Source organism: Petaurus breviceps, unplaced genomic scaffold, assembly GCF_028583685.1.
Source record: "Petaurus breviceps papuanus isolate PSGF00001 unplaced genomic scaffold, PetGlider_PUasm1.0 567, whole genome shotgun sequence".
NCBI lineage: Eukaryota > Metazoa > Chordata > Mammalia > Diprotodontia > Petauridae > Petaurus > Petaurus breviceps.
The window spans coordinates 8,929,495-8,950,353 of NW_027186383.1; the positions used below are offsets into that span (position 1 = coordinate 8,929,495).

General features: G+C 51.1%; 1 protein-coding gene across 1 annotated transcript in view; it reads right to left on the bottom strand.

The window, feature by feature from the left end:
* Positions 1-402: 402 nt before the first annotated feature.
* The window catches only part of ITM2C (integral membrane protein 2C), a 29,967-nt gene continuing 9,510 nt past the window's right edge, over positions 403-20,859 (bottom strand). The window contains exons 2-6 of the mRNA XM_069103249.1: positions 7,315-7,455; positions 5,439-5,636; positions 4,002-4,112; positions 3,205-3,355; positions 403-2,373 (exon numbers count right to left, since the gene is read on the bottom strand). Of these exons, the coding sequence (XP_068959350.1) occupies positions 2,285-2,373; positions 3,205-3,355; positions 4,002-4,112; positions 5,439-5,636; positions 7,315-7,455 (690 nt within the window). The 3' untranslated portion in view covers positions 403-2,284. The remainder of the gene's footprint in view (positions 2,374-3,204; positions 3,356-4,001; positions 4,113-5,438; positions 5,637-7,314; positions 7,456-20,859) is intronic.

Consider the following 20,859-nt stretch of genomic DNA (forward strand, 5'->3'; position numbering starts at 1 on the left):
CGAAGCATGGACTGAGGAAGGAGGCCACTCCCGGCCTGAGAGGGCACAGCAAATAGCCCAGCTTGACTAAGGGGAAGAGCAGGACCCAAGAGCTGTGGGTGAGAAGCCTGGAAAGGCAGGCCATAGAGAGCCACTCTGGGTGCTTGAGCACAGGGAGACGGCGAGACCTGCATTTTAGGAAGATGTCCTCTTAGAAGAGAAACCATCTCTCCATCATGGTGGGATAGAAGACAGCGGACTGGTTACCTGCGTGGCCCTGGGCAAGTCATATTTCTGAGCCTCTGTTCCCTTAAAATGAGGGGGCTGCACTAGCCCCATCATCCTCTCTCTCATCTCAATGATCATTCTCTCTGGGACCAAGCCCCCTCGCCAGCCCCATCTCCCTACAGCACACACCACAAGTCAGAGGTCAACGATTTTATTCTTTTATGGGCATTTCCCAAAACAGGAATCTAACAGATGAAACGTATGTAGCATCTGGAGTCCCATCCCAGGAGGGGGAGCTGCCGGGCAGCTGAGGGCAGGACCCTTAGATTAATGCAAGGAGAGCCACCTAGGTCCTTTTGTTAATCAAGGTTTCAGGCTGCACATTGTTAGCATATTAAATGACCAGGGAAATCATGCAAAGTCAAGGACAAGGACACATTTTATATCTGCCCCAACCCCAAGGCCAGGGGCTGGGAGATGGAGGAGGGGAGAAGGGAGGAAGGAAAAGGAGAATTCCTAAAAGCAAGGAGGAGGCTGGGTATAAATGCACCAGCTCATTCTGGCCTTTTCTTTCAGGGCCTTCCCAAATTCAAACGGGGACCGGGGACCGGAGCCTATCCTCCCACCCCCACCCTCACCCTCACCTCTCCCCTTTTAAAGGCCAGCTCTAATTCTGGAGAAGCTAACCGGTCGGACCCAACTCCAAGTAGCATTGGGTCACACCTGAAGCAAGGCTCAGTGCTTTGGATGTGGGGCCTGAGGGCCTGGGTTCAAAGCCCCCTCTGCCCACTTTGTAAATGAAGGGACTGGACCAGATGGTCTAAATCCCAGGATTAGGCCCTCTGCTAAGTCCAAGGATGAATGACCGATTCTGCCCCTGGCTCCCTCTTCTGATGTGGATTCAGGAGTCTCCCACTCGGGTGGGCTCCAGAATGTGTGCCCCACAGACTCCCTAATACCAGTGATGCCCCACCCACCCACCCAATGTGCTTAGATGAGCTATTGGCCCTGCCACTCCCTGCCTAGCCTGGGAACTCTAATCCTTTCCTCCCTGCACCAATGGCCACTGCCTACTACCATGGTCAGCGGCACCGGGTGACTTTGGCCCCGCTCACATTTTTTTGGTTCTGCTACATGGACAGATTGTACTTGCCTGGTTCTCTGTGCTTCTCCTTCCCTGAGAACAACCCTCCCTCCCTCTCTACCCATAGGGCCCTGGGAAGAAATACGCTGGGGCATCAGACTAACTTTGTGCTTTTCATCTAGGGCAACTCCTGGGTGGCCCCTGTTCTCTGTCCTCTACCCCTCACCCCACCCCCAAGATGGCAGAACCCCGGGTCAAGGCCTTCCCAACACTCCCAGGAAGAGAGTGGTAACCTACAGAGAAGGTCCTTTGGGGCCATGGGAGACACACTGGCTTCAGAGTTAGAAGACCTGAGGTCAAGTTCCAGCTCAGCTAGGTTATCCTGGGCTGGCCTTCCCCAGCCTGTTTCTCCAACTGTCAAATGAGGAGGTTGGATTCAGTGACTTCTCACTCTAGCTTGACAATAACCTCCTACGTCTAGACTGACCATCCCATGACCCCTCCTCATCTCCAGCCACTGAAACCCAAAGCATGGGTCCCACTGAATTTTTGTTTCCAAGTCACCAAATAAATGCAATCCCAAGATCCAGATCACCACCCCCCCCCCCAGCCTCAAAGCTACTGTCAGGCCCTGCTAAGAGATACGGGGTAAACAGAGGGGAACCCCAGGGGGTTACAGCACAGGCAAGGGAGGGCAGGGCAGGCATAGAAAAGTCTGGAGCAGGACAGTCTAAAGGAAGGCTTTCCTAGGTAGAAGCAAAGTGGGGCCTAGGGAGGGAGGGAAGGGAAGGGAAGGGGCAGAGGCCAACAGCAGGGAAGGGAAGGGATAAGGCCAGCAGCAGGAAAGGGAAGGGGCAGAGGCCAACAGCAGGGAAGGGAAGGGAAGAGATAAGCCTAGCAGTGGGGAAGGGAAGGGGCAGAGGCCAGCAGCGGGGAAGGGAAGGGATAAGGCCAGCAGCGGGGAAGGGAAGGAGAGGTCAGAAGAGAAGTCCACTACTGCTTGCAGATCACCGTCTCCACCACAAACGTGTTCTCAAAATGTCGGATAGAGTGGCAATTTCCAGCATTCCGCTTGTTGATGCCTGAAAGGAGCACACACACAAAGTCCCATCAGTCTCAGGGAGAGCGGGCTGGCACACTGAACCACAACAGGCACTGCTGGGTAGACCTCTGTCCCCTAGGTCTATCAATGCCAAGGAGATGACGGCTAAAGGCCAGTGGTGACAGACAAGGGCTGAGCCGACCAGTTTGGGGCCCTGGAACTTGGCCATGCATTTTCCCAGCCTCAAGAACTTGAAAGAATTAAGATTAGCACCAAGGAGAGGCTGCATTCTTTTTCACAGCAGAGAAGTGAATTAGTAAAAGTTCAAAGTACTGAGAAATCTCCCTGACTAGAGAGGCAGGGCATAAAGGTGGGCATCTTGCCCTGCCTGGCCCTCTGCCCCGGAGGCAGGTGGGATCCTTGGCCAGAGGAGCCCTGAAGCTAAACCCCAGGAATGAGACTGAGGAGGATTCGCAAGAATCTACATGACTCTCTGTCCCTTCTGGTTTATCATGCCCATCTCCAGTGTGGAAGGTAGTTGGGGACAGTAGGCGGAATGGTTTGGAGCCTAGCTCTGGCGTTCTTACTCTGGGTTTGACCTGGAAGCAAACTTCCCCTCTCTGGGCTTCAGTTTCCCCGTCTGTAAAATGAGGGGTTGGACTCCATGCTTCTTAAAGTATCTGAAGTCTATGGGACTACGACCACCCCCACCCTTGGGACCACAATGCAGGCTCTGCTTTTTCATGAGTTAAGGAAGCCGGCTTCGTGGCCCCCTTGAAGCAGGGATCTTGGGGGAAGCTGAGATTAAGGGAAAAGCCTGGACCGGCCCTCAGAGGCAGTGGCGCCCGGGGCAAGGCCAGCACTCTCTTACGTCTCCTCGTGGTACGGCGCCGCAGTCTGTAGGTCTCTTTGCCGCTGCACAGGCGGTAGATGAAGGAGCCCAGCTGCTGCATGTCGCTGACGTGCTCCGTGACGATCATCTCCTCCTGGATGATGTACGTCTGGGGCAGGTAGGTCCCCTTCTGAAACAAAGAGGCCACACACAAGCGTCAGTCCACCGAGTCAGGCTCCCAAAAGGGCCACCAAATTCAATTCAATTCACTTCAGTAAATGATATTTCAGCCCCTGTTCACATGCCAAAATACAAAGATTCCCTGCCCTCTAGAAGCTTACGTTCTATGGGGGAAACTCTGTGAACCCAGCCAACTCAATACAAAACAAAATATCTCTGAAGTTCTGGGTGGGATGGGAGGGGAAGGGAAGCATACAAGCCACAGGGAAGATCAAAAGAAGCTTCATGTAAGAGATGATGTTGGAACTGAGACCTGAGGTGGCATAGGAAAATCTACCAGGCAGGAGAAGTGGGAAAACCTTGTGGTCACAGGGCACAGCCTGAGCAAAGGCTGGGAGGCTGGACATACGATACTGTGCACAGAGAACAGCCAACAGATGGGTCTGGCTGCAGTGTGGAGCATATGGAGGGAGGAGGCAGGTCTGCAGAGTCAGAATGGCGGCAGATGTGGATGGCTTGAACCTCCCCGCAGGCGTTTGTTTTATTGAAGCAGACGGGGGACCACTGAGGCTTCTCAGGGGCCGGTGACAGACTCAGGGTCACACTCTAGCACTATCCCTGGCAGCTGGGAGGGGCGGGGAGGGGTCCGCACCCACCTTCACATTCACCAGCAGCTCCAGGAGGTTCCTTGGGGGCATCACAATGGTGGTGTTGAGCTCAATGACGTAACACTTGTCCAAAGCAATGTCATGGTAGGCAGTCAGGCCCTGGAACCAGGAGAGAGTCAGCACCTCGTGTCTTGCCTGGTTTCTGCCTGAGAACACTCAGTTCTTAGACTAGGACCCAGGGGGCACAGCAGAAAGAACCTGGTATTGAACCAACCGCCATGCTCCTTGTTTGTGTAACCTTAGGCAAGGTACTCGACCCCACTAGGCTTCAGTTTCCTCATCTGCAAAATGGGCTGGGACGGCCCCTTGAGTCTGTTCCATTTCTAAGATCCCAAGAACCCCTCTGGTCCTCTGCTTCTTCCCATGCAAAACAAGGGGATGAGGCTGGAGGGCTTTCGATGTCCCTCCCAGCTCCAGATCTGAGACCCTGGAATCCTCGGAACCTCCCAGAAGCTCACTACCCAGATATGGAAATCTCCAGGCCCTCCCAAGTCTCTGCAGCACTGTGACCACACAGCACCACCTCACGGGGCTCACGTGAGATCATGTCTCTGAGGTGCTTTGGAAACCTTCCAGGCCTCACTATAAATGTCAGCTCTTACCCAGGAAGCGTTTAAAAATGCAGAAAAGGAAGGAAGAGGCCATGCAGGAGACCACATGACCGTGCAACCACGTTCGATTTAATGCTCTGGGAGGAAGCAGGCCAGATGGGGGGATGCATCATTTCACACACAACCCTTTTCTCTCAGTGTTTTGTGTGTCAATACATTCACATTTGCAGATTATTTTCTAGTTTATAATAAAAAAAATTTGTAAAATTTTTAAAAATACCATCTCTTATTCTCATAACTGAGATATGTATTGGACATAGAATGTCAGAGCCGGAAGGGCCAGCAGAGACCCCTCAGTCCAGCCCCTCTCATTTTACAAATTAGGAAAACAAGTCCTAGAGAAATTACTTCGGACAACAGGATATAGATCTTCAGCTGGAAGGGACCCCCAGATCAATCATCTCATTTTCCAGACAGGGAAACTGAGGCCCAGGGGAGTTACTACAGCCGCTAACGGCCATGCAGACCCCAGGACCCAGGCCAGAGGTCTTTGCACGATGCCACAACCCGAGTCTCTACACATATACGTGTGACCCCAGCTCCTATGGCTGACCATATCAGCCAGACGCCATTGTTCCTTAAAGCTGCAGAAACATCACTAATTTCGGTGGAAGAGACTTCTGAAGCTGGAGGAACGCAGCCACAGAGCAGCCCTGCTGCTCTGGCGATTCCAGCTAATACAGAACTCCCCCGACAGCCGCCCTTCTGGCCATGGGCCTAAGAGTGAGAAGGGCTAGGCTTTGAATGGCGTCACGGATTGGCCAGGGTCACCTCCCTCCACAAACATCTCCGCCTCCTGGGCAAGGCCCCCTACCCGCTGGAAGTCGTGGATGATGTCTGCTGGGTCACCACCCCCAAACTGGGGCACAGGGATGTTGATGTGCTCATAGTCCTCCTTGATGTAAATCTCCACGTTCTCCTGAAGCTCCAGACGGCTGTGAAAGGGGGAGGAGAGCGAGTCCTCGTAGAGGACCCCGCAGCGGAAGACGTTCTCCCGAGGCCGGTGCGAGATCTTGGCGGGGAGGAGGAGGATGAAAGGGCATTAGGGCTGGACACAGATGGCCTTGTTCTCCCCATTTCTGCCCCCAGCCCCTCGGTAAAACACTCCATAAATGCTGCTGACTGGGCCCCATGCCTGATTAACAGGAGATGTAAACGGAGGTTCACAGTGGGTGAGTCACTGACCCAAGTCCATATGGGCAGTACCAGAAGAGAACCGGGATCCTCTGACTTAATGAGGGTCCTCCTTCCACTATAGGGCACCCAGTGCTGGGGAAATCAAGGAAAGGCCCCTTCCTCCCACCCCTTCAGTATTCTGTGGGACCTCCCTTCTCAGTCTTTGTCCTTTGGGCTACAGAGCCCTCCTCTTCACAGCCTGCCCATGGGGACCCATTCCCACCTCCCATCCTCCCTCCCCTGGGTCTCTAGAGAAGGGGAAACCCAGAGGTGGGAGCTGCAGGCTCCAAAGAGGAAGAATGATGGGGAACTACTGTCTCATGGGAAATGGGGAATGAATGAGCAGAACTTGGAAGCCCTGCCCCCACATGACCTGATGGGGCTTTATCTCAGTTTAGAGAAGGGGAAGGAGGGAAAAAGAAGAACAGAAGCCACTGTAAGTCAGGAAGCCTCTGAGCTTAAGAAATTCCCACCAAGAAATGAGGAGAGTTCACACTAAATGGGGGGGGGGTCTGTGGGGTTCACCTTCTTGCAAACTCGTTTGAGTAAACGTCAAGTCTGAGAGGTCTGGGACCCACACTGGCCCCTCTTTCCCAGCCTTGAGAAGATATGCCTGAAAGTCAGGTCTAAGCTTCACTGAGAGGATTGAGGCAAACGCTCTTCCTTTCTACAGGTACAACATACCTGCCCTCTGCCCTTCATCTCCACCCAAACTCTCACCACCCACAGACCCTGCTAATCAATCAGACAGAGAGCTGCTATCAGACCTAGGATCAGAGGCAGCCCTGGAGGTGGTCTCAGTGGAAGCCTCAAGAGCCTGGCACTGGGGAAGTGAAGACAGAATCTGAGAGGGGCCACGGGTGTGGAGCTTGGCATCTGGTTCATTTTCTTCCATTGCGTGTACCAGTTTTGCTGATTTTCCCCTTCTTCTGCCTCTTTTTCCCCCTCAAATCTCTTTTCTAGGGAATGATTAAGGACAGAAAGGAGATACGAGGGGATACATAGTAATTTAGATATTTAGGGGTGTGAGCTCTTCCCCCAAGTGGGGAACATTCCAGTCTTTGTCCTTGCACCCCTGCACCCAGAACGATGCCAGGTACATGGTGGGTAAGAAGGTCTCTGGCGGACAGTGGCACCTAAATTGTGTCTTGAGGGGAACTAGGATTCCAGGAGGTAGGAGGGAGGAGGAAAGTCATTTATTCCAGGTGTGGGGAGGAAGGGAATGTCTTGGGCAAAGGCACAGAGGTGGGAGATGGGAGGTTCTGCAGAGGGAGCCTTGAACAGGCCAGCCTGACCAAAGCAGAGTTTGTGAAGGGGAGCAGTTATGAAGTGACAGGTGAGAGTCAGATGGAGGAAGGTTTTCAGTGTTGGGTTGAGGATTTCCTATTTTATCCTGGAGGGAATAGGGAGCCCCTGAAAATGTCTGAATAGAGGGCTGACATGCTTGGAGATCGGTGCCTTAGGAATGCCGGTCTGTGTGGGTGGGGGGGGGGGAGGGGATGAGGCCCGCTCACCTGAGGTATCAGATAGTGCCTGTACATGTAGACAGAGGCAAAGAGGAGGCCCAGGAGGAGGGCTATGCCCGTGGTAAGGGTGAACATGCTGCTGATCAAATTCCTTCGGGCCGCTGTGGCACCGGGGGGCAGCCCATCCTCCTGGAAGAAAGGAGAAAAAAAGGCCTTGGACTCCTGACACCAGCATGAACCCCTCCCCAGCCTCCCAGTGGTCAATGGCTAAAGATCGGGAATCCCGAGAGTGGAGCATTCAGTATTTAGACTCAAAGGGCCTGAGTTCAAATCCTGACTGATGCTGTTGACATTGACCTGGGTGACTGGGGGCTAATCAGAGCCTTCCGCTTCCTCATCTGTAGAATGCACATAATAATAGCACCTGCTTCACAGGATCGAATTATATAACATTTAACACTTCATGTTAACACAAACCTTAAGGTACTATCTGGACGGCGAATTGGAGCAGGGTATAGAGAGCAGTCCTGGAGTCAGGAAGCCCATCCTCATGGTTCAAATCCAGCCTCAGACACTTCCTAGCTGTGTGACCCTGGGCAAGTCACTTTACCCTGCTTGCCTCAGTTTCCTCATCTGTAAAATGAGCTGGAGAAGGAAATAGCAACCCCCCCCTCCAGTATCTTAGTCAAGAAGACACCAGATAGGGTCACAAACAATACCAAAAGCAGTCCACACCCAGTCCCTCACTTCTCCAAGGAGGGTTAGAGGGTGTTGGGTCAGGCATTCATCAAATACGATCAACCTCCCACATGTCTAGATCTATTTAGAGGGAGGTCCCTAGCTGAGTGTCCCAAGGATCTCTCCTGGGCCAGTGCTTTTCAATATCTTTTTCAATTATTCTGATTAAGGCAAATGTGCAGATGACAAAGCTAGAGGGGACAAATGACACACTGGACAAGATCTGAAGAATTTTCCATAGTTTGAAAATGTGTAAACCAAAGCGGGTGCCCGTGGAGTGGTGCCTTGCCCAAGATCACACTGCAAGAACAGGGCAGAACTTGAACCCAGGCCTTTCTGTCTTCCATCAGGACACCTGCCTCTCACACTCTGTATTAATATACACACAGGCTGCCACCGGCATCCCTGGAAAAATCGCAGCAGCGAGACAGACCCCAAGGATCTAGCGCCACCTCCCCATTTCACCTCGGAGGAAACTGAGGAAAGAGAGCTGCGTGGACAAGGTCACCGCGGCTGAGATCTTCCAGGCCAGCCCCTCTTTCCACCGGAGATGGAGATGAGTCAGCTCAGCTCGTTTCCAAGGTCGCCCAGTGAGGAGTAGAACCAGAATCCTCTCCCCCCAGCCATGCCTCGTGGCTCTCTCCTGCTACACAGGAAGCTGCCTGTGGGCAGCTCTGCCACCTGTTACAGCGCGAAGCCTTTGGGGAAGGAAGACTTCCCAAAGAGCGCAGGAGGGGCAGCTCTCGCCCGGCTCCGAGACACGAGAATATCGGTGATATTTTTATGGGTGAAAGACGGGGAAATAACTCAAGGGCACCCATGCTTCCTGGCTGCCAGCCACTGCCTGGGGCCTCTGGCAGCTGCTGCAGCCTTGGCTCCCATCCCCAAGGCAACAGCCTCAGAGAAACCTTTCTCCCTACCCACTCTCCTCCTCCCCTCCCCTCCCCATCCTGCAAAGATCACAGCCTGGCTTCCCATCAGGGTGGCACAGGAAACAGAGTGGGGAGCCTTTGAGGGGGAGGGCAGCGGGCAAGGCTAAACCCTTCCTCGTCCCCTCTCTCAGAGAGGGAGCCCTGCTGCCTGGGCTCCTCTACTATCCTCTTGCCAGAACACGGCCATGGTAGGCCATGCTTGGGGCTGGGAAGGAAGGAGCTCTAAGTCATGATGTGAGCCCTCTAGGCTCCAGAGGCTTTCAAATGAAGGGACTGGGCTTAGCGATCTCAATGCCCCCTGCCCTTTCAGCTCTGCCACTCTGGCCCTATATGCCAAGTATAAACCTGCCTGGTTTGGCCATGACTTCACTCTACCTGGGCCCCAGGGGGCCAGCTTCAGAGCTGAGTCTGCTAATGACTTTGGGGAGCAAGACAAGAAAGGTCATTGCACGGCAGGCTATTGAGGAAGGCAGGACCCCTAGCTGAATGTCACTTGTCTCAAAACCCTGGAAGCGGGATAGTGAGGCTTGGGCCCAAGGAGCAATCAGACAGCTGCCTTGTGATGCCTAACAGTGCAGGACAGAAGGATAGAGGTGGAAACCCCCCACCCCCACCCCAGCTCATCACAGCAAACTTGACTTCTCCTGGCTCCCGCCCCAGCCTGGCTTTCCTGAAAACAAGCCACACAGTGAACAAGGGACTGGTCCTGTCCTCGTCTCCCTTCCCCCACCCCTCACTTCTCTGGCCCAGCTCCACAGAGGGAGGCAGAAGGGGGGAGAGTCAGCTGAGTGGACACTGAACTAGAGTGGGGAGAGGCCAATCAATGGCTCTGGCAACAGTCCAGGCATGAGGTGAGAAGGGCTGGCCCCAAGGTGGCCGGCCACTGGGCAGAGGAGAGAAGGGTGAAGGCCGAAAGGGCCCACCTTGGCAACAGAGTGTGGATGTGAGATGAATGGATCCTACCGTGTTTCCCCGATAATAAGACACTGTCTTATTATTTTTTTGGACAGAAAAACACCAGAGGGCTTATTTTCAGGGGAGGGCTTATTTTAATGAACATCGACAGCAATTTTAATAAACAGGTAAATGTGAACAAAAAAATGTACCTTTATTCAATAAGTAAATCACTGGGGAAGAACAGGATGACGCGCTCACTGCTGCAGCTCTGATTGGATGCAGCTCAGAGTGTGGCGTGCGTTTCACGGGGGGGAGGGAGGACGGTAGCGTGTAGCGCAGGGGATCACCTTCACTACAGTAGCAATCTCAATAGGGCTTATTTTCGGGGGAGGGTTTATTTTAGCGGAATCTTACACAGTAAGGGGAGGGCTTATTTTCGGGATAGGTCTTATTATTGGGGAAACATGGTAGAATCCAGATTCAGAGCATCCAAACCAGCTGCTCTCTTGCCTTAGTCCCAATAAGAGATTTAAGAGGCTACACACACTCACACACAGATACACACTCACACACATACTCGCACACACTCCCACACACACTCACACACATACACACATTCACACACTCGAACACAGATACACTCACACATACACACATTCACACACACACACATACATACACATTCACACACACATACATACACATTCACACACACTCACACACACAGAGTCAGAAATTGAGGTTCCCTGGACAGTTGCCTTTAAAATTCATCCAAAGGATGATCCTAGAATCCCAGAAATGTGAGTTGAAGCATCTTCAAGCACCATCCAGCCCCAAAACCACCCTTAGGAGCAGAGATCCAGAGCTCAATGGAACCTTAAAGGCCATTTAATTTAAGCCTCCCATTTTCCAGATGAGGGAACTGAGGCCCAGAGAGGGGAATGACTTCACACAGCAGTCAGCAATAGTGCAAGGATCTGAACCCAGAGCTGTGGATTCCGTTTCCCTTCCCTTGCTCCATGACACCACTGCCTCAGGAGCCACTGTACAACAAGGTGCCCTAGCGTCTCCCAGAAGAGCTCTAGTGAGGGGGAGCCCCCACCTACTCTGGGACAGCTCTCATGGCATGGAGCCTGAGTGCGCTTCTATCATGTGTCTCCCCCAGGCTAAATATGCCCCAGTTCCTCCAAAGGGAAAAGCCTCGGCCACCTTGATTGCTGTTCTCTGGACAATCCCAGATCCAAGGTGGAAGCCAGCGTGCAGCAGGACCCGACCAGGGAGGCACAGAGAGAGACCTTGTTGCTAGAAGTTGTGCCTCAGTTTCCTCATCTGTAGAATAATAAGGGATCTGGAGCCTGGACCTTCCTCCTCAGAATCTACAATCCTATGAGGACATTCATACTCTCAGTGACATTGCTCACTTTTGACTTATAACTAATGAAAGGACAATGAACTCATCTAAGGAGGTCAAGGTCTGGGGGCAGCCCCATGTTCCCCCTCCCCCACAGCTGCCCTGAATGAGCCAGTAATCCCTCCACACCCAGCTTGCTGAACTTCAGAGAGACAAATGGTCCTAGGTCCAAGAGTCCTCACAGGATGCTAAATCAGCAGGAGCTCCTACAGAATGATGGGAGAGGAAGTGGGGGAAAGAACTCAACTCATTTCAATTCAACTAAAATGTATCTGCTGTGTTCCAGTAAGAAGAAAATCATGCTGGGGCGGCTAGGTGGCACAGTGAGTAAAGCGCCGGCCCGGGAGTCAGGAGGACCCAGGATCGGTTCCAGCCTCAGACACTTAACACCCACACAAAAAAACTAGCCATGTAACCTTGGGCAAGTTACTTAACCCTAATTGCCCTCCAAAAAGCAAAAAAAAATCATCCCCCCAGGAGCTGCCGTTCTCCTGGAGGAATTGTGAACCTAGACACCACGTATGTTCCGAGATAACCTGAGTATGGATCCTCTGGAGCCAGCAGAAAAGAGACAGTCCAAGCCCTTCACCATCTAGGCTCAAGCTCTTTCTGGACTGATGATTTCACATGAGCTGCACCCCACCCTCAAGCTGTCAGACATGTGCCCTGAGCTACACGTGTGAAAGCTCTACCAGCCTACTGCATAGACCCCATCCCTACTCAAAGGATTTTGTATTTCTTCATTTGTGTATTCTAAATTGGGAACAGTGGACAAAGTGCCAGGCCTGGAGTCAAGAGGACCTGAGTTCAAATCCTCAGACACTTCCTAGCTCTGTGACCCTGGGCAAGTCACTTAACCCTGTTTGTCTCAGTTTCTTCATCTGTAAAAAAAAAAAAAAACAACTAGAGAAGGAAATGGCCAAATACTCCAGGGATCTTTGCCAAGAAAACCCCACATGGGGTCATGAAGAGTTCAATGTGACTGAAATATGACAACAAAAACCCAATAAAATTCTTAGCTAGTAAAATGAAAGTGCCTTGAGGACAGGCATTGTTTCATGATTGTCTTTGTCTCTCTGGTGCCTGGAGTAAGCATGCATACTGAGTAGCTCAACAAATGTGCAGCTTTGCCTATAGAAGTAAATTCCAGGATGGCTTGGAAAAGATCATTTATCCAGAAGCAATTAAGAGTGAGTCACGTTGCAAAACCCAAGAGTAAGCACGGCCTGAAGGAGAAATGAGAAGGTGTCCCCCCACTCACTGCATAAATTTTCAGATTGTTTCAAAGTGTGGCTTGTCTTGTTCTCTCCATTCCTTTTTCTATAAAAAACAAAACAAAACAACTTTGTTTTAAGGCATGGCTCTCTGGAAAGGGGAAGAGGAGGGATTCTGGGAGGAAATGAAACAATATAAAAAAACAAGGTTTCAATCGAAGTTTTATCCTGAAAAGATTACATTCAAGGCGATTAAGACAAGTCAGGCCATGGTCTGATATTATTCTTGGAGTGATTTAACCAGGAGCAATGGGGAGAGGAGGGGATAGAGGCAGATTTGGGATTGAGGCGATGGTCAGAAAGGATGAGCAGCCTTGAGGAACAGTGGATTCCCCCTGGGCTGGATCTTTGGCTCTTCTCTCCTTCATCTTTAAGGACCATCCCCTTCCTTTGGGCAGCGTCTCCTCCCTCTCCTTTCCCTCCTTGCCTGGACTCCCGCCATAGCCTCCTAACTGATCTCCACACACAAGTGGGAGGACAACACGCCAGAAATGTCACAAAGGGGGCTCAGATATAGGTCTCACTGGGTGGTCGAGATCCTTCCAACGCTGAGATTCCATGGCTCTATGACTATCGTCAAGATGCACCTCAGAGCCACATATATAGGCCAGGTCTCTGGACTGGGAGCCCTTGTCCTAAGCCTCGGGGCCTGGCTGCTGAGAGATAGACAGCAGCTGTCAGACACTGTAGGGCCTCGTAACTGAGACAGAGATGGTAAGCAGGGGTGCAGTCATGGCCCGCTCCAGCCTCCATTAGAGAAGTCTTTAAACATCACTGGCAAGAAAGAGCCCAGAAAATGATCTGTTACCCATACAAAGCAGAAAGCTTCAGAGCAATCGTTAAGATCCTGGTAAGCATCTTCCAGGCTCCAATTTGAGAAACAGAAAAATATTGCATCCGGTTGCCAAGGCAACGCATCTCCCTGTGCAGAGTGCCCCAACTCCACCTTTGTGTTGATGGTATAAGCAAAAGCCTCCCGAGCTCAGCAAGGCTGAAACTTCTCCACTCTGGCCCTTCCCATCTCAGCCAACAGTGAAATTACTCAAATGAATGATTTTGCAATGCTGGGGCCCCAAGAAGTCAAGCAACCACCATGCTTAATCACCCCATTAACTCACTGGGAGCCCCATGGCCCAGGGAGGGCACATCACCTGCTGGAGTCAGCAGCTCAGCAACAAAATCCAAATTAACTCTAGGCTAATTAAGCTGTAATTGGTTGCTATACAACAGGAAACATGCCAAGGCAACTGATCTTCCCTACCGCCAGCGGCCTTTGGGGGACTGGGGAGCAAAGGGGTGATTATACCACTTTCAGCACCATGGCCAGGGCCAGCCAGCACTAAAAACCGGGCAGGGGTGGGGAGGATTAGGAGCTCCCTCAGTACAATTACAACTCAATGTCTACTGATGTAAACACAGAGGAATGAACTGCAACCCCATTCCCCATAAGACATTGATAAGAATCAACTACAAGGCCTGTGCTCCCTTTCCCCCTCCACCTGGCAAGGGAGGCCTCCTCCAGGTCATTTTAAATAATGAGTCCCATACTCATCCCTGAAAGTACTGGATGGCAGGGACTGTGACCAGACAGCAATTCTTGGGAGAGGGAAACCTCCCAAGGAGTGTTATCGAACTGTAAGCTCAAGAAAAATCCAAAAGGTGGCCTGGCAGCAGAAAGCAAAGGTTAGCCAAGGCTGCCTTGGGAGAAGCAAGAATGAGAGCCCAAGAGGCAAGCGTAGATTGGGAAGAGAACCAAGCCCAGTGGCATCAGAGCTGGAGCTGAGGACAAGACCCAGCTCTGACAATGCCCAGGGGTGGGAACAGCCCAGGCCAGGCAAGGCTCTTCCCCTCTGAATCACAGCTCCTCGTTTGTGAAATCAGGATCACAGGAACTGCACCATCACACTTCCATAGGTCTCCCTCACGAGGCTAGTGGGAGCCAAGGGGACCAAGTACTCTCTAACTATAAAGGGCTACAGGAATGGCTATCAATGTGAATTATTTATCTGAGCTTTTGCTGATTTCTTAGCATCATAGGGGAAGGCACTTTGGAAGTCAGAGTCCAACCCTCCCATTTTAATGATGAGATAATAGGCAGAGAGATAAAAGTCACTTGCCCAGGGGTCAGAAAGTGTCAGAAACAGAATGTGAACCTGAGTCTTTCAGAATCTTAAATTCAATGTCCCTATCCATTATTCCCCTCTTCCTGGCCTCTCCATTTCATTTCCTCTTCCCTCTCCCCCCCAAACTAGGCAAGCCATCCCCTTTGATAAAAAGAGAGGAAAACAGCAGTGCAAAATTGCATCTCCACAACAGTATGCCACATTCCACTCTGATGGAGGGGCAGCTAAGGGAGGGAAGGGGTGCTGGTGCTGGTGCTGGTGCCCACAACATTCATCAGCACCACCGTTACCATTAGCCCTCGTCCGACCACATCAGAAGTAGCAGAGGGTCCCATTCCAGCAGGCACATTTTAGAGAGCACACAGCTAAGCTGAGAAGGAAGATCTAAGCTGGCTGGAGCCCTGTCTCTTATTCACTCCATAACCCTAGGCAAGTCGGCTCACCTCTCAATGCCCCAGGCAATTCTCAGACTTACAAATCAATCTCCTATATGCACCAGCTCAAGGAGTTCCTCTCACCAAGGAAGTCACTGGGTTAGCCCCCCCCCCCAATTGCTAAATTGCATCATATCCATAAGAGGGCAACCAGTGGAGATGGGAGGAGGGAGGGGCTGCAGCAGGATGTCCAACCAAACCATAAAAGTGTCAGTTAAGGGACTTGGTGACTCAGGGAGGTGCTTGGAGCTGCCTTCTAACTTCTGGAGGGCTGCCCAGTGGAAGAGGGATTAGACACTGCACTTGGCCCAAGAGAAAAGGACTGGAACCAATCAGTAGCTAGAAATTAAAAGACCAGTTTTCCACTCAAAATGCAGTCAAGTTTGCTGATCATGAGCAGTCCCCAAAAGGAAGCTGGAGGACCACTAAGCAGGGGTGTTGTCAAGGGGCTTCCTTCTTGTGGGCCTGGCCATTGCTACATGTTCTATCCAAGTTCATTAAGCTAGATGGCCTCCATGCTACAGCATCTCACACCTAATGTCTGCGTGCCCTTGAGCAAATCATATCCACGTGGATTTCCTTATCTGTAAAAAGAATGTGTTTAGATGTTTTCCATCAATCCTTCCTGTGGGGGGTAATTAATAATAATTTCAGAAATAATCTAAGCTATATGATTTATTAGTAAAATAGGCATAATAAACAGGTTGATGGATTCCCTAGTCAGTCAAAAGGCCCTGAATACAGAGTGCAACAGATTTTTATGTATAAAAAAATCAAATAAGACAATCTAATTAAAAGAAAATAATTAACCAGGTTTCTAACTGGAGGAAAGAATAGGGACTCTCCAAGTTGGGAAGGGGAAAGGGAACAGGTACAAGTCCCTGAAATCAGAAAGGGAGGTTCTCTTCCCCCCAGCTCCCAGTATCTGTATTCAATCAAAGGAAAAAGAAAACAAGAACTGATTGACCAGCAATGGGCCAGTTTTCATATAAGACATGAGTTGCTTGAGATGTACAATTGTGAGAAAACTCCTCACATCAGTCTTCAGATCTGACCAGGTTTCTGGTCAGCATAACCTGTATCCTTCATTTAGGGTCTCTCAGCAACAGGTACAGGTGGTCCAGCTTCCCAGCCATGTAATACGTTTTCTTACAAGACAGAAACTGGACGAGACACATAACTGAATAGAAAGGGATGGGGTGCCTAGGTGGAGCAGTGAATAGAGCACTGGCCCTAGAGTCAGGGGGACCTGGGTTCGGATCCGACCTCAACCACTTAACACAAAAACTAGCCATGTGACCTTGGGCAAGTCACTTAACCCCAATTGCCCTCCAAAAAGCCAAAAAAAAAAAAAAAAGGTGAGCTGAGTTCCTCCCAGAATTGAGTCACAAGATGGAGTCAGCACAGGTTCCTCACTTCCAACATGAAGGGGCATGCAGGCAGGGAGCAAGAATGTATTAAGAACCTACTATGTGCCAGGTAATGTGTGTGCTGAGCACTGGGAATACAAATAAGAGCAAAGAAAGACAGTCCCCTGCCCTCAAGGAGCTTACATTCTAACCGAGGATGATATCAGCACACAAAAGGGAAGATCCCCACTGGGAAAGGAATGAAGGCTGGCCAGCCCAGGGAGGCCCTGACCAATGGGAGAAGGGGGCTGAGAAGCAGAGGGATATTCCAGGGGGAGATGTGCACCCCCCTGGGGTCCTTTCCAGCTGGAAAGAAGCCAGAGGTACTCCTCGACACTGCTGTGTTGTTACTGTCCTGTTACCTCATGACGCTCAGACTTTCACATAGCCATAGCCAAGATTTCCAGAACCTACTGCCCCCCTCCCAGCCCTTTCCATCCGCAACAATCTCTGGGATTTCCATTTCACGTCCACAGGGACTGCAACCCCTCTACAATTTGGCAGATGGACTTTGAGAGCTTCTGTGGCTGAAATATGGCTGACCCCGCGGCCACCCTATGATCGAACCTCTTCTCACTTAGTGATGCTGGCCTTTGGATGACAACTGGATGTCACCAGCCCGAACTCAAAGCCTTGGTGGGGTCTACCAGAGCTGTTACTCTGCCCCCACGGCCCCAGGAAGCCCAATCAATTCCAGCCTAAGCCTACAAGGCAGTATGGTCTCATTAATTACAATTCAAGAGAGGAACCAGGCAGCCGCCAAAACAGAAGAGGGTAAGAACACTGCCCTGTCTGCATGGATCCACTGGCCTGCTGTCTCTCCCAACAGACTCAGCTCCTTCTGTCCACAGCACAATCCTTGGCACACAAACGCTTGTTGACTTGGCTTAATAAGCAGCTGTATGAACTTCAAAGAGCCACTTCTCTTTGTGGGCCTGAGTTTCTCAGCTTGGACTGGCTGACTCGGTGCCTCTTTCCACTTTTATCTAACCCTATGAGTTAGTTAGATGAGGTTTCTTTTATCAATATTAAGTCACTGAAGACACTGTGGCCCACTATCCTTCTAAGAAATGAGGCCAACATGATAGCAGGGTTGTGATGATAAAGAATCATCTGTGACCTTTCCTATTTTCAGAAACCTTCCCCTACAACATTGAGAACGTATCCCCAAGTCCCTTTAAAACGGGCTCTTCTCTCTGCCTAATGAAGCAAACCACCCAGGTGGAGGCCATGAAATGGCGGGCTGAGGTGGCCGAACGCACATATGGCGGGCGACCCCCCTATTGTGGACAAGGAGAGCAAACACTGGCGGCTCTGTTCCATTTCTAGCCTGATTGTTTTCCTCCTTCCAGGCCCCTGGAATAATCTGGCTTAATTCCATCTGGGGCTTCTAAATTTTCTCCTCAACTACTTTTCATTGCTTTGTGAGGTAAACCTGCTTCCGCCACTCTCCTCCCCAACATTTTACGAATAAGCTTTCCTTATGATCATTATGGCCCTTGGCCGCCACGTCCCAGCGGGGCGGAGATTACATCTGGGTCCTCATGCCTAGAATGCCATCCCCTCCTGTCTTCCCCCCATTGTGGATCCTCCTTGCCCCACCCCATCCCCATTCACTTGTATTATGTACTGGCAAAGAGACTCTTGGGGGGGGGGGGCAGCAAGGTTTAGTCTGTGTATCCCCAGGTGTCTAGCATAGCAACCTGGCACTCACTCTCAATAAGTATCTATCACTAAGTACCTCCTGTTGGCTGGTTACTGTTGATGGGGTGCTAATGATGGACCCCTAAAAGGCCCTGGACTTTCCCCACAGCCCAGTTCCTAGCCTCACCTGAGGTATCGGCATAATCCTTCCAACTGTCCTTTCCTTGCCACCTTCCAACCCAAACCTGCCTCTCATTGTCTAACCACTTGCCATCCCTGGATCCCCTCCAGATTTTCTCACAATCTTTCTCTGTATAAAAGTATCAATATTGCCCCCCACCGAAGTGCATAGATTCTTAGAGTCTCACTTGCCTAACCAATGTTATAATAAAACCTCACTACTCTGACTGAAAGATGTGAGTGGTGTAATTCTTTCAATCTTATACCCTTGCATTTAGGGGTTCCTAGTACCTCTAGACAGCATCATTGTTGGGGGTACTAGGGATACAAGACCAAAATAAGAAACCAGCCCTGCCCTCAAGAAGTTTCTTCTCTGTAGCAGGTGCTTAATAAAAGGTATTGAAATACATTTTACTTCTAAGGGCAGGCAGCAGAAAAGGGCCCAGAGAATTAATGAATGAATTAATGAAGTGCTAAGGTCTGAACACAGAAATAAAAGAACATCCATGGCCTTCATCTCAGGACGGGTTAGAAACAAAGAAAGGCTCCATTAGTATGAGGCTGAATGGAGAGGGGGGGGGGGGGAGCGGGAGGGAGCATATGCAGGACCTCTCCTCACTTCAAACCCTCTCCCCACCATGGGCCATACAGAGGCAGGACCCTGAACAGGGCCAACAGCTCAGGATTCTGGCTCACTCCCACCTCAGAGTCCCCAGCCCGAGCTCCCCTTCCAAGAGGCCTGAGAGCCCAGGGCTCCGCTCTCCAGGGACACGGGCCTCTATTGTCTAGTCTACAAGAAGCGGATTCTGGAGATGGTACAGTTCAGTAAAAGGCTTAAAATGAGGCACTTGGAAGAGACGATCCAAGCTCTGACATCCTACAACCCTCTGGGTTTGAAAGACAAAGAAAGGGCGTCAATTGGTTGCAGGAAGCCTGGGAACCAGCAAGGCCATATCTGAGAGCTAGCCTCAGTGCAGGGGAAGGAGGATGAGAAAAAGAAGGGAGAGGGGGATAGAAAGAGGCAGGAGAGAGAGGTTAACATGACAAGGCACTGCTGCTGTGTTTGCCAGAAATTCTGATGCGTCTTTGAGGAGGCCCCTGAAACATTAGAAGAGGGGGAAAAAACAGGATTATGGGCAGCTCAAGGCAGAAAACCTGAATCTGCTCCGTGACACCCCCACCTGCAAAGGACCCCTTCAGGTCCCCCAAACAAACAGGCAATGTAAATGGCAGAGACATGGTAGCAGGAAGGAAAAGGGCCGTCTCCGTGTGTCTCTGTGTGTGTGTCTCTCACACACAAAATGAGTCTGCATCTCTGTGAATCTCCCTCTCTATCTCTGTCTCTGTCACACAAACATCCCTCCTATATCTGTGTGAGTCTCTCTCTTGAAGCCCCAAGGAGGAGAGGAGGCAGGATTCCTACTTATGACCTCACTGTCTCCAGCATCAGATGTGGAGGACTCTGGGAGCTACTTGACCCATAACACCATGAGGAGGGGGAGGGGCACACAGATCAATTGTAGGAATGCTTGGAAGGAGCCTAGAATGTGCCAGGGGCATGGGCAGGCCTGGGAGGCACTTTGGCTCCAAACCCAGGGCTTTGTCTTACTGATTACACCAATGGGGCTCTCAGCCAAGAGACCAGACAGCATAAAAGAATCACTTTCATAAAGTCTTTCAGGCAGATCAGGCACTTTTCAAAAAGTTAATTTTAGAAAAGGTTTAGAAATTATTTGCTGGAAATATGAGGGGTGAGAAGCTCCTGGAGCAGGGGGGGGGGGGCTTGGCAGACCATGAACCAGCCAATCAGCCCATCTGCATTTATTGAGCACCTGGGACAGCCCCCAAAGCTGCAAACACAAGGAAAGTAGCAGAGGCCAAATGCTCCCTAAGCCCTCGGGACCTGGGCAGGTCCACAGTGCAGATGTCACAGCTGGCACAAGGCCGGGGCCTCCTTTAGAACAGAAGTTCCTTGAGGACAGGGCCAGATTTTATTTCTCCTTGTATCACCAAGCCCTAGCCCAATGCCTACAGCATAACAGGTGAAATGAGTGTTTGTTGATGGACTGGTGGAAGCTCAGTGACCATCTCGGGTTAACGGCACCTGGGGCTTAAAGCCACAAATAGAGGCAAAATATACTTTTAACCAAAAGGGTCCAGCTCACAACGAATCATGGAATGTGGAAGAGCCAAGCTGGAAAGGATGCTACCAGAAATCAAGTCCAACACACGCCTCAGAAGAACCTGTCTACGCCCTCCCCAGGCAGTCACTCAGCCTCTGCCTGAAGACCTCCACGAAGGCAGAATCCACCCCTCTCCCTTCATCCCAACTCCATCTTCTTTCCTCCCTTTGTTCCCTTCCCATTGAGGGTGCCACCTAGGTATGCTCTGCCCCCAGCTTGCCCCCACCCTCCCAGGAAAGGGTCCTAAGAGACCAGGTTAAAAGTGGAGCAGTTAACTCAGACCTCAGAGGAAAGAGGCCGGGCCAGAGACGGTGATCACAGAGGGGAGTCCCTAATCAAAAGCTAGTGGCATCTGTGGCACCAGGAGA